The 12,726-nt window shown below is 33.6% G+C and overlaps 2 protein-coding genes across 6 annotated transcripts in view; one reads left to right on the top strand and one right to left on the bottom strand.

The window, feature by feature from the left end:
- The window catches only part of LOC105195643, a 133,524-nt gene that overhangs the window by 15,631 nt on the left and 105,167 nt on the right, over nucleotides 1–12,726 (top strand). For 2 of the 3 annotated variants that reach the window (XR_005574532.1, XR_850714.3), the window contains exon 3: nucleotides 4,891–5,212. Coding sequence is in view for 1 of the 3 variants with exons in the window: in XM_026136425.2 (XP_025992210.1) it covers nucleotides 4,891–4,912 (22 nt within the window). In the remaining 2 variants the exon portion in view is untranslated. Of the gene's footprint in view, nucleotides 1–4,890; nucleotides 5,247–12,726 lie in introns of those variants that run through there. The other variant, XM_026136425.2, reaches the window with a different exon arrangement.
- LOC105195636 (cyclic nucleotide-gated cation channel alpha-3) overlaps nucleotides 1–12,726 on the bottom strand; it is a 180,021-nt gene that overhangs the window by 116,075 nt on the left and 51,220 nt on the right. The gene's annotated exons all lie outside the window — the stretch shown is intronic.

The following is a 12,726-nucleotide window of genomic DNA, read 5'->3' as shown; positions in this document are numbered from 1 at the left end:
AAAATAGTACCATAATATTATAATATCTTTTTATTATATTTGTCTAATTGAAAATTGAAAGGGTTATAAGCTGTAACAATAATAGCTTTTAAATGAAATGCAAATCTTATACAAGCATCATTTATTTATACAGCTTGAGTAATATCTAAATGTTGAACTTCTGGATGCAAATTGGTGGGGAGAAGTTATTCCATTGGAAGATATTGTGTTAAACGAACCGATGATGGGAGTAATTCTCGTTATCATTGTCGAGGGATGTGGCAGACATTACCCTAATATTATGGTAGGAAAATATCGCGAATATTCGTTATATTATTCCAATTTTGCGCTAGAAATATTGCTTATTTCATCAAAAGGTGTTTATTACCGAATTCTAGAAGCGCTGTAGCTGAATGAAGCAATACCGCAAATTTCTCACATTAAATATAATGTCATTGAGAGATATATAATTATTGATACAAATACGCTGCATCTGTTAATCGATAATACTGTTCGAATTTACATAATTATACTGTTTCTATCGGATAGAATATAACGTTCGTAAGGTAATAATTTATCCTTTTAGTATCGAAGGTAATTATTAGAGGCCAAGCACATTCATTTACAATTGAAAAAGGTTAACTGTTTTTCTATCATATAATTTATAGATAAAAAATTGAGATCCGAAAGAACAGATTCATAATTTAAATTAAATTTACTTTTTGATGGGTCGAATTAACCGATTAGTTTAATTATTACTTTAAAAAAAAGTTAATTTTTAATTAAGATTTGATTAAAATTTTTTAAAACAAAACTACGAGCAATTTGTGTTAATTTGCAAATATAGATTTATGTTAAATGACAAGTAGTTAGCTTATCACGATATAATAGATCATCAAATAATAAAGTTTGAATCATGAGAATAAATTGCGATGATATCAATTCGATACTCAATATTCTGGCGTACGCGCGAACCGCCGCCTCTATGCTACGTTCTCGAAAATTTTCAGGTAAATTGTAACAATTAATCGTCGCTGCCGGATTGCGGCAATTAATCTTACGCAGCGTGAACCGTTTAACAATCACGTTGCTGGCCACTAGCCGCCAAGCTGACGGTCCATCTCTTATTTAAGCCGTGAGCAACGTGTGTTGCGAGTTGTAAGCCGTGAATGTGGAATATTTATGTTATAAAATGAGTAATTGATGCACAAGAGAAGCTTAGAAGATTGAAAGGGTTAAATCTGTGAAGGGTTAAATTTACATACTGTGAAACACGAGAAACGAAAGAGACATTTTGGAAAATACTTGTGCAAAATATTTTTAATAGGAGCGTACGCGAGTGAAGCTAATTTAGTTATTCACAAGACAAAGCGAGAAACGCGCTGTAAGCACTGATCCTCTAGGGTTAGGGTTATACATTACGTACGTTATTGGATATCGGATAAACGGGCAGATGCGTGGACAACGATGTTATAGGATAGATTTGCGGAAACAAGTTTCGTACAATGGCTCGTAAAACCCTGATGAGAGCTATCGTGAAATCTTATGAAACATAAACTTTAAGATGATCTAGCTTTAAGGAGTATTTAATGCATTAATAAAATCTAAAATCTCGGTTAATGAAAATTGGAACGATAAAACGATATACTTCATATCAATATAGTTAACTTTTATATTTTACATTAAATATTAACTATCTTAATATTTTTGCACAATATCTTTCGTATTAAATATTTAACATTATATATAAAAAGAACATAGAAAAAAATGGAAAACGCGACACAATTCTCAATCTCATTAAAGAAAAAAAGATTTTAAATTGCTAAAATAAATGGAAATCGGACAAATTAGACATGCAATTCTTGGGTAATTTACTTAAAAAAAAAAAAAAAAAGTGATAAAAGAAAATAAATAAAACATAGACGCGCGACAAGCGCTGTCACGAGTACGGTTTGCCTGAAATGTTCACGCGACAACAGATTCACTACTGACATTTATTTCCGCGACGTTATCTAACATACCCATGTACCCAGCTATATAAACGATCTCTGGCTTGCCTGATGGAGACAAACATTTGTGATACCCAAGGGTCGGGAAGAATATACGCGGCGCAGCACAATAAGCAGGATGTCTTGACGCACCGTTGCGTCAGCTTTCGCGTTAGTTCGCATATGCATGAACGTGTCAGTTGAGCAAGTTGGCTCGCATGTAATGATATTTTACCTTAGTAAACGGAATAAAATTAACATTGTTGTACTTTTGTGGGATCAATCGGCTATTATAACGCGACGAATTCTGTAATTAAAAAAGAAAAAAATTATTTGTGCAACGTGACGTCTCATCCGAACAGCACAGTCTTTTAATTCAACAGCAAAATAATCGACTACACATAGGGTTGACCCTTGCTAGCTATGTTGTTCCGCTACTGTGAATTATTACGGTCTGTTAGGATCACACTGATCTTGTTAAACGTGTTTAATTATAGCGATTGGTGGTTAAGTAACCGCGCCTTGTACATACGTAACAAATTAGTTGGGATATTGTCACATAAATCATCGTCTATTTTCCTTATTAAACAAGATCGCCAAAACCGACTGCAACTTCTGGAAATATATGCTAATTTATGCGAGCAAACGAGGATTATGTTACTACTGGAGTATGCGGGATCGATCATCTTAACACACTCCTGCGTCCATGTACTTTGGTGGATCAACCAAACGATAATGCGAGCTTATGGATGAGCGGAGACATGGAGCAGGGGACTGATATTGACCTTGCTAGCCACAAAGGGCCGCATAATTGTTGAGGTTAATTCCTGTTTGTGCCACACGCCGCAATCTACCCTCCGTCAAACTATCGCGACCTCGATCCCTCTTAGTCCGTCTCCGCTTTGGACTATCTCTAAATAACCCGGCAATTGTTAATTCACGCGTTTGTATTTGACATGCGTCGCGCAAAGTGCAGCAACAGGCTTTGTGGTTAACCAAATAACATTGAATATATACATGGTATCTCATGATAGAATTTTCACACAGCATTCTGGGAATTCATCAGAACCGAAAATTTTCACACGAAAATGTTAGTATCGCAATAGTTGTGGAAATGAGCAAATTTGCAAATGGTATGCGTTGCACAATTATGCTCACATGCGTATTGATTTATCATCTTTGATTTCAAAGTGAGGTTCTAATTTTTATTGTACAACTGATTTTATCTTTTAATTTTTTCAGTACAGATGTATAGCTTTTTCAATGGAATAATCATTTAGTAAATTGTATGTCGTACTTAAATTTTTTTTTTAATGAGAATAAATAATAAATGAAAAAATTATTTAACTTTTTAAATAATAATTCTCTTAATCAAGAAATTAGTTATTTTACGCGACATTAAAAAATATACAAAATAAAACACAAAATGAAATTACATACAATAATATAAATCACGTTATTTTTTTAAAATAAATTTATATAATTTATTTTATATGAAAAGAATGATCAAATATTTAATATTATATTCATATTGATTGGAATCTGAAAATTAATTTATTATTTCTTTTTAATGTCTCATTTTTTGTATTACAAAAAGAATAAAAATTGTAATTTTAATGGTTCTAACTAAGAAATGATTTAAAATATTTAATTTATTAAAATCATATAGAACGTAAAAATTTGAAAATAACAGCAAATATTAATTTGCAAAAAAATTTTTCGTTTAAAGTAAAAATGAATTTTTTTATTCTTTAAATAGATATTAGATATAACATGTAATTACAGACCATATAAATTAATCTGATATGCAAGAAATCGAATATTTGGCATAAACATTTTATAAAACCATACTATTTTTTATTAATATTGAATGTTCCGTAACGTTGATTGAAATGGTTCGTTTATCACGTGGCCTTTTTTTCTTTGTGACGTTGTAGAGCGTTGTACATACGCAGGGGGTCGTCGTTCTGTTATTCTCTCGTGACGCTCGAGCGAACAGGTAGTGGTGCGAATCTTTCCGTCGTATTACTCTCTGAAACGCGATCACGATAAGCGATCACGAGAAGATGACAAAAATCATTCTTACGATTATTATCTTTGTCGAATCGCGTACGATTTGGCAATTCCAACAATATAATGAATCGCATATCGAGACAATGACTGTCTATCGAAATAATATTTCGCACAATTTATTCTTTCGAAGCTGGAATTAAAACAAATGAAAGTTATAAATTATCACTATTTTACGATATTCGCAAATGATAATTTTTTCCACAATGAATGATACTTATTCTAATATATTTTGCACTTCTAGCGATATGAATTTTCTGTAAATTTAAACATACTAAAAGCCTTATATTTGTACAAATGAAAGAAGTAAAATAGTTTGACTTTACAAAATCCACCTTAATTATCCAGTCAAATTACAATAAAACGTGATGCATTTTGTAATTAAGGTAATTTATTTGAACAAGAGTTCGCGAATGTTTCCTGAAACATTATACAATTCGGTTAGTGGGTGGCCTTGATCTTATATGTGGGCGCTGTCATTGCCCTTCAAGGGCACTGTCGTCCGCAAACCATATCTTCAAACAAGCAGATAGCGATACGAGCTTTGTGTATCGTCTCTCGACACGCAACCACTTTTCGTGAACAATTAGACCGCTCGACTAATTAGGTTAACGATTTGTAAGTGTACTTTAAGGCAACGGTTATTTATTGAAAGATATATTTTGCGTTATGTGCTCGTTCAAAATTGAATTAAAGTGGCGAGGAGAAAATAAAAATTACAAACTATTGCTTAGTTGAAATATTTACGGACGATTTTTTTAACGCTTGGCTCTAACTATAGTTTGTATTAAAAATATCTTTCTTTTAATATTTTATCACACATATTTACACCTAATTTTTGTATCTGTTTCAGATGGGAACTTACACGAGTTTAATTGAACTCAAGCAAGAGAATGTTATATTTTCGTTTACAATTAATTAGTGATTCATTAAATGTGCGTAAGCGAGTGTTATTTTCATTAAAGTTGAATTTTTTTATTGAATCTTAACTTGTTTTAATTTCGGGAGTGCCATGTAAAGTATCGCGCGACGTGTGATTGTCATATTCTATTAATTAATTTCCGCGCTGATTTAATTAACTGCGTTTTAGCAAGTGTAATTAATCGCGTTCTCGCAAGTGTGTTATGAGTGCAACAATGGAACTTGAAAGCAGCGAACAACAGCGAAGCAGTGGGGTGAGTGTAATTTATTTATATATTATTTATTACTCTTTCATGGGATATTAGTCTTTCAATTTCATTTATTTGGAACATTCATATAAATAATTGAAATAAAAGTAAGAAAAAATCTTTATTTAAATTTCATAAAAGATTGTGCTTAAAAAAAAATTCCAAAAAAATCATATAATTATTTTATTAAATATCTATTGAAATAAAAAATTTAAATTCCGCGCAATAATTATAAAATATATTAAATTAAAATAAAAATATTATTTTAGACATTTATAATTTTAAAGATATTTATATTTCATAGTTTAACGTTGTTGGTAGTTTGTGTAATTTACAACTCTGTTGTTGCATTATATTCGTGAGTTTGAAATTATTTTTTATTAATTTAATACGTAGTGAATATTTTTACATTCAAGTAGATATAAATAATGAATTACTTGTGTGTGTAAAGTAGTAACGTAATTCATAACGGACATGTCATGTACGAGATCTTGACAATTGTTTAAGCGTTTTTCTTTAATTTTTGAGAAATTTTTATTTAAATGTATTAAGAAAAATATATGAATGTTCCAACTGATTAACAAGCATCTTGTGATATCTCTTGCTCATCGATATTCACTGATGTAAAATTTTTTATTATGTAAAAGTTTGAAGCGCGACATATGAAAACTCTGCTAAAATAAGATTTTTCACAAGTGTAAAACTTTTTATATTTACATGACTAGTTTTCGACACGTTCGTGCGATTTCATTGTAACTTTGTTCGGATAAAAATCTAACATTTTATAGGTAAAAATAACTTATTCGTTGGTACTCACTGCGACTATCGTTGCACTGATTACCGATTCACAGAAATAGAAAACTTTCGTTCACGTAAAATATTGTAAATTTTACATCGATCGAGCACACAGATATCAAGGTAAGCTGAAAAAAATGAGAGATATGCAACTTCATTGTCCTTTTGATCAAATTGATCACACATTAATGATTATACGGTATCCATAAATTATTTTGCATACATACAGATTTTATAATTGCAAAATGTCCGTGATGACGAGTCGCTTAATCAATCTTGCAAAATGCTATTTTGCATAAAATTTATTTACACAGCATCAATAATTGTACCAATTCTCATCACGATTAAACATGCATAATAAATTAGTCGAAACAATTCTAACTTTAATAAATCGTCCAAAATGTTGTACCTACATTAATTTCTATAGTTTGACCACTGGTTGATTTACTAATTTCTGATAAAGCACGACTTGGGGCAATCGCGCGTACAAACTCGAGACTCGCGTGGCGCGTTTGGAAACTGTATCTCACGTACGGAAAGAGAGGCAGGAACGTCCCTTGCGAAATATAAATCCGTCGGACTTTCAAGGCACGGCAATTAATAGCCCGCATTAATCACGAAGGACGGTGACGTTGCGGAGAATTATGGGCATTTGTTAGCGCGGTATAAGCAAAGCATCCGCACGCTTGCACGTTAATCATACAAAATGCAGAACGCGATCTCGGCCGCGCGCGGACGGCAGACGCGAGCACTTACCAAGCGACGCTTAATCGCACGTGAACCGCTTTTTATCGACCGCCTATCTGAAAGGAGGAGCCCCGGTTTGTTTTAAATACAAAAGGCCGATGTGAAGGTACGGATTGTCCGCGAGGAGTGCGCCTCCCGAGAGCGAGTAAACGAGCCTGGACGGGAATAATGTCGGCGCGCGAAAGGATTAAGCTGCATTCATTAATCACGTTGGATGCGCGTTAAATCGTAATCATAGCTATCCTAGTTATGAACCCGCTTTGGAATAGGCGGAATATTCTCGTGCACTCTCCTTGCCGGTTAATACCCGTTACCCTCGCGCATCGTAGAGAACGAATAATGGCGCGGCTGACACGCTTGCATCTTTATCTCACTCGATTGGCGAACGCACATGGAATGCAGAGTTCGCGGGTAAGGAAGCATTAAGACCGAGAAGCTTCTCTCATCCCTGGTACGCGGAAGCGAGGGAGTACGTTTCTGCTTGAAGCACCCGCTCGTAAAGAACGCGCGCGGAGAAGTGGAGTTGAAAACTTGTATAATCCGGCTGTATCTCGCGCGAGATCTCGCGGAGAAAAGTCTGTCCTGGGTGAGATCCATCTGATCCAACGGGTTTACTATAAAACTAGCACTTTGGCGACGTGGCCAAGCGGGTGCAATTTGTATCGTCGTTCACGATATAAGCGCGTTCATAAATTTCGGCCGGAATTGAATACTCGAGGCTTTAAAAAGTGTGAAAGAGTACGTGTCGCGTGTTTCAACGATGGCGCGTAACTATAGCGTGTATTCGTGTTTAAATTAATACGCATTGTACATAGAAATAAACTTTCGCATTCTCAACTTACTTAAAACACGATTCAAAGTCCGTATGTATTTCATTGTGTATTTTTTTTGCAACAGTTCTTAGAGAAGAGTATCTCGTTAATTTATTTTTAAAATAAGGATGTAATGAAAATTAGTCGAAAAATAGAATTTTATAAATCTCTGTCGATTAAAAACATTTTTCAAATCACCCAGTTATAACAACGCGGAAGAATTGACGTGTAATGTCAAATCCAAAAACTTAAAAGTATTTTTATCAAAAGTAAAATAAAACATAAATACGTACTCGATAGTACGAATGAAAGGTATATTCGTCGATCTTCAATGCACATAATTTTCTTCTCCGCATAAATAGACGTCCTTGGACGATTGACGCGTGACAAAATTCCCCTTTTGTGAACTGAAGTGATTGACACCCAATTTTCTTCGGCTTTTGTGAGTCAATCTCTAAGGCTACGTCTATCGCGAAGCTACTTACATGGCATATAAGCACTTCGCTTCGTTCTGCTGACTCGATCGCTCCGTTTCTCGTTTAAGTTTTCGATATAACTAGAATCTTTTGACTGGTTGAAATTTGCAATGATAAATGTGCTACCTGAATACTTGCATAGTAGTCATATATTTTCTATCTATCTACAATATATATATACATATATATATATATGTATTTATATTTAATATTTATTTGTAAAAAGATGTCTTATTTTAATAAAATTCCACGGAAATTTCAGTCGAATTTATTAGAAAATTAAAATTGTATTTTTTTAATAAAAAATAATTTTTCTCTTGGCTTTTCTTTTTCTTTTGATTCATAAAACGCTGTTGAGTCAATAGCATCAGTCTAATTGATAATATTTTGTTAATTCCATAATAGTTTTAATGAAACAAAAAATTAAAAGTAAAGACAATAATAAATATGGTTGAATGAATAAAATTTAGTTGAATCAATTACATGTATTAGTGACAGCCCGTAATTCAACGTTTAATTGAATCAAACTACGTTTTAATTTGTATTACAGCATCATCTTCTCAGTGTACCACTCTCGACTTTTCTCTTTTAATTATCGAATAAAAGTGATTCTTTTTTATTCTTCCATCTTTTTTCCAAAGGGTTCCATTATTTGTTTATGTACAATATATTAATTAATTTGATTTGAATTTTTGTGAAATTTTATTAAAATAGGATAGTTTTTTTATGAATAAATATTAATAATGAATACTGATTAGTCGCGACACTACATATTTTGTATAGTATCTGAAATAAAATGATTCCTAAAATAGACGGGATATATATCTTGAGAAATACGTTGCCTGAATTTACGAGATTTCAGGTAACACTTCGTAGGCTGTACTTAGGGAACTTGGGAACTTAGGAAAATTGCTAGGAGCTTCGCCAAGAAAGCACCTGCTGCGTATGAATTCGATTTGATGCTAATGAAGTAACGTTGCGAAGGAATGTACATTAGCGTCGCTCGCGGAACTCTGTTTTGCACTGTCGAAACGTGAACGCGAGCGTCAGATCATTCGGATATAGAGTATGGGGAATCGAATCGATAATGGACCGAACGGACGCGAATGCCCGTCCGAAAGCCTCGTTTTACGGAACGTCACTTTCGATCGTTACTGAATCAGAACACGTGTGGAGGTTGATAAATATCGCTCTGTTTTTTAACGCTAAAAAATTCTGCTTAAAAATTCAGTAAGCTGCGAAAACATAACGTTCTGGGAGAATTGAAAAATTGTAGAAATTAATAACTGAGAGTATTTATCTCTGCAGCTGAAAACACACAAAATTTAACGTAGTTGAGCTTAAAAATGTACTTTTCATACACTACAGCTCAAAAATGTCAGCACATCTTATGCTTTTGCTAATAATTTTATTTTTTATACATAATACGGAGCTACGATATATTCTTTTATTTTCGGACATAGAAATATTCAATAAAAAATTACTAACTGCCGAAAAATAATTATAATATGAAATTATAAGTGAAGTAAATTTTCAAATAGATAAATAAATATTGTTCATATAAAGTTAAGAAAAAAATAAAATCATTTATATTAGTTTATACGATTATAATTTTACACTCTACGCACTCTTAATTAACGATTTGTATTTAATCCAAATATCAATTTTTCTTTTAATCGAAAACACGATACGTAATAAATCTGTAATAAATTTCTAATTTTGTTAGAAATATTTTTCGGCATTTTGCGAACTTATTAAATATTTTCGCGAATGAAATAGAAGAATACGTTGTACACCTCCATATTTCTTTTTTACACGAAGGGGTAGCGTATATCGCAAAAGTTGATTGAAAAGTGCGAAGAGAGAAATACGGCAAAGTTCGATGACAGGAGGTTCTATACAACAACTGTTTATTTAGTCGACGAGATTATTTCAGAGGTGAAAAATACGCTATTCCGTAGATGAACAAAGCCATACGAGTAAGAGCTTACTTTTGGCCATAACTGACAATATGTACTCCCCCTGTATATACTATACAAATGAAATTCTTCGCTTTAGAAGTAACATCGATCTTCTGGGTATAGACAGCTCGCCATCCATCCAGTGCATTACTCGAAAATATCCCCGGTAAACAACCACCGGCTGCCGTCATATCGAGCGTAATACAGGAAGGGTAAACGCGATGGAACGCGACACTCAACTTCCTGGTTCGAAAAACAATTGCAGGATATTGGTCGCGGATTCGCATTAGCGATGTGGTTTGACCAGTAAAACGATGCTTGAAACGCGAAGGGGAATGAAGTTCAGAGACTGACTTCATAAAACATTATGGCACGGCAGAATATTTCCGTCAAGTGATTTATATTTCGATAAATATATAACTCGAACGGTATTATTTCGCTCGCTCAAATCGATATTACAATCACTGCCGAATTAATTTGATTTAATTGCTAATGAAGCACCACGTGAAATGAATCCTTTATTACTATCGACCAAAAAATACGTCATCTTATAAATTTGAATAAAGCGGCGCGTAAAATAATGACGCTGTCTTGGCCGAGCCATTGAACGTGCACCGAACTAACGAAGCGTAACAATGTAATAAAACTAACGCAATGTTCGATTACCGCGATCACTAAATATCCTAAATTCGGAAGAGCAAATTCTCAATAATTCAGCCTGCTTTATCAAGCGATCAAAATTTCTCGTTTGTTATTTTAACATTTATTATTATTAGCTCCGTCTTATTTAGAAAAAAATACTGGTAACGATACTGGTAAGAATGACTATAAAAATCATTGCGTTATTAGGAAAGATTAGAAGTTACTTTATCGTAGGGCGCGCGCTTATCCGAGCAAAAGAATCGCGATCACGATTTCTTTCGTTTGAGGGAATACCAGACATCATAACGCGAAGCTCGTTCGCCGTCTTGATCTCGAACGTCGTCTCACCATTGTGATACTACCTTTGCATGCGTATTTTCTGTCGAGGATTATAGCCACACTGTCGTAGAATTACTCGATGTTCGCTCCCTTTTTTTTATTCTTCTTCATCCTACGCCATTACGCGAACACATATTGCGGAGCGGCTTAAACGCGTGCGGGATATCTCTGATTTTAAGTCCGCAAGCTGCGGAGTTCGTTGGTTATTTTATAATCCGCGTGAAATCGCCATTAGGAGAACCTGCGTACCTCGGCATTTTTCACGACACACGGAAATTATTATTATCTGCACGTATTAGCCTTAGCTCCCTGCACATGGGTACGATGTAAGCTATGCGATTTTTAACATTGCTGTAATTTTTTTATATTACAATTTGAAGATTAGGATTGAGGTTAAAAAGAACTAATTATCCAAAGCATTCATTTTTCGCGAATTTTTGCAACACAATTTTTTTTAAAAATTGTAACTACTTTAGAATAAAATATTTTTGATTCGGGTCTAATTTATCATCCTTATTAAACTTTGAGATATCAATTTCATATATTATGAGGTAAAAAAAAAATATGCTTTTTGTTCAGAGATAAAGCGCGTCAAAGTTACAGGGTTCCACAAACTCATAGGTGAGCAGGAAGGTAATCAAAAATAAGTGTGGGGGAACTAGGATTAAAAACATCTAATTGCCAGTGCGGTGAGCGCGGCAATAACTTTTGAGTAGAGAGAATTAAAGAATTAAAAAAAATGAATCTACGACACGTTTCTTAAATATGAAAATCTATGCGATGTATTTCTAACGTGAACAAAGAGCTTTTGTCTCACAGGTAGATTTTTCTGTGCATACGTGTGTGTGTGTGAGAGAGAGAGAGAGAGAGAGAGAGAGAGAGAGAGAGAGAGCCAGGGACACACTCATCTTGCTTGAGATCTCGATTTCAAGCATGAAGACGCTCTACGAAATTATGCGTACTAACTACAGTCAAATTATTCAAGCCACCCTCGTTCTTTTCCTTTTCCTATGACAGCCCCCTAACATCTTGACTCTTTTGTATGTAAATCTCCTCAACTACTCGCGCCATGGCAACGATACAGCTGCTTATATAGCGCGGGAATAGACTTCATCGAAGGATGTAGAACACGAAGGGTATCCTTTGCTTAATATATCGTGTTTACAATGTTTGCTTGATACAACTTGCTCCCTCTAATTAATATTTAATTATCGGTGCAGATCATTTTATAAGCCCGATATTTTTAACACATTTAAATTTCAAACGTTGCCATGCACAAGCGCAATATCCAGTTAAGTATGAGGGCTTTAGAACAGATTTATTTTTCATATTTTGCTATTCTACACGGGAAAAACAATTTTACTGCAGCATCAAAAAATTTAGCTAGATACAGATCAGGAAGTAATTTTATCTTGGGCTATCAAAATAATTACGTAGCATATCCAAGCATGATAATGCAAATAGTTTTGACATTGTAGCAATTAAGTTAAACGTCCTGTACAATTTTTTAAACGGTTCAATATAATTATTTTCAGATATGTATTATAGCAAAATTATTCTTTGCATGTAAAATATGAAATATCCTGCGGGAAACAATAACTATAGAACCATGTTGATTTTTCTGATGTCGAGATTTGTTACATACAATCAACTTCATTAATAGTATTCGGCACGCTCATATGAAAGACTAAATTTTTTTATCATAATTATAAAAAAATATATTTAATTGCATATTTATAATTAATTGC

Source organism: Solenopsis invicta, chromosome 4 (genome assembly GCF_016802725.1).
Source record: "Solenopsis invicta isolate M01_SB chromosome 4, UNIL_Sinv_3.0, whole genome shotgun sequence".
NCBI classification, from domain to species: domain Eukaryota; kingdom Metazoa; phylum Arthropoda; class Insecta; order Hymenoptera; family Formicidae; genus Solenopsis; species Solenopsis invicta.
The sequence above is the reverse complement of the archived record's forward strand: the minus strand, read 5'-3'. Positions and strand labels throughout refer to the sequence as shown.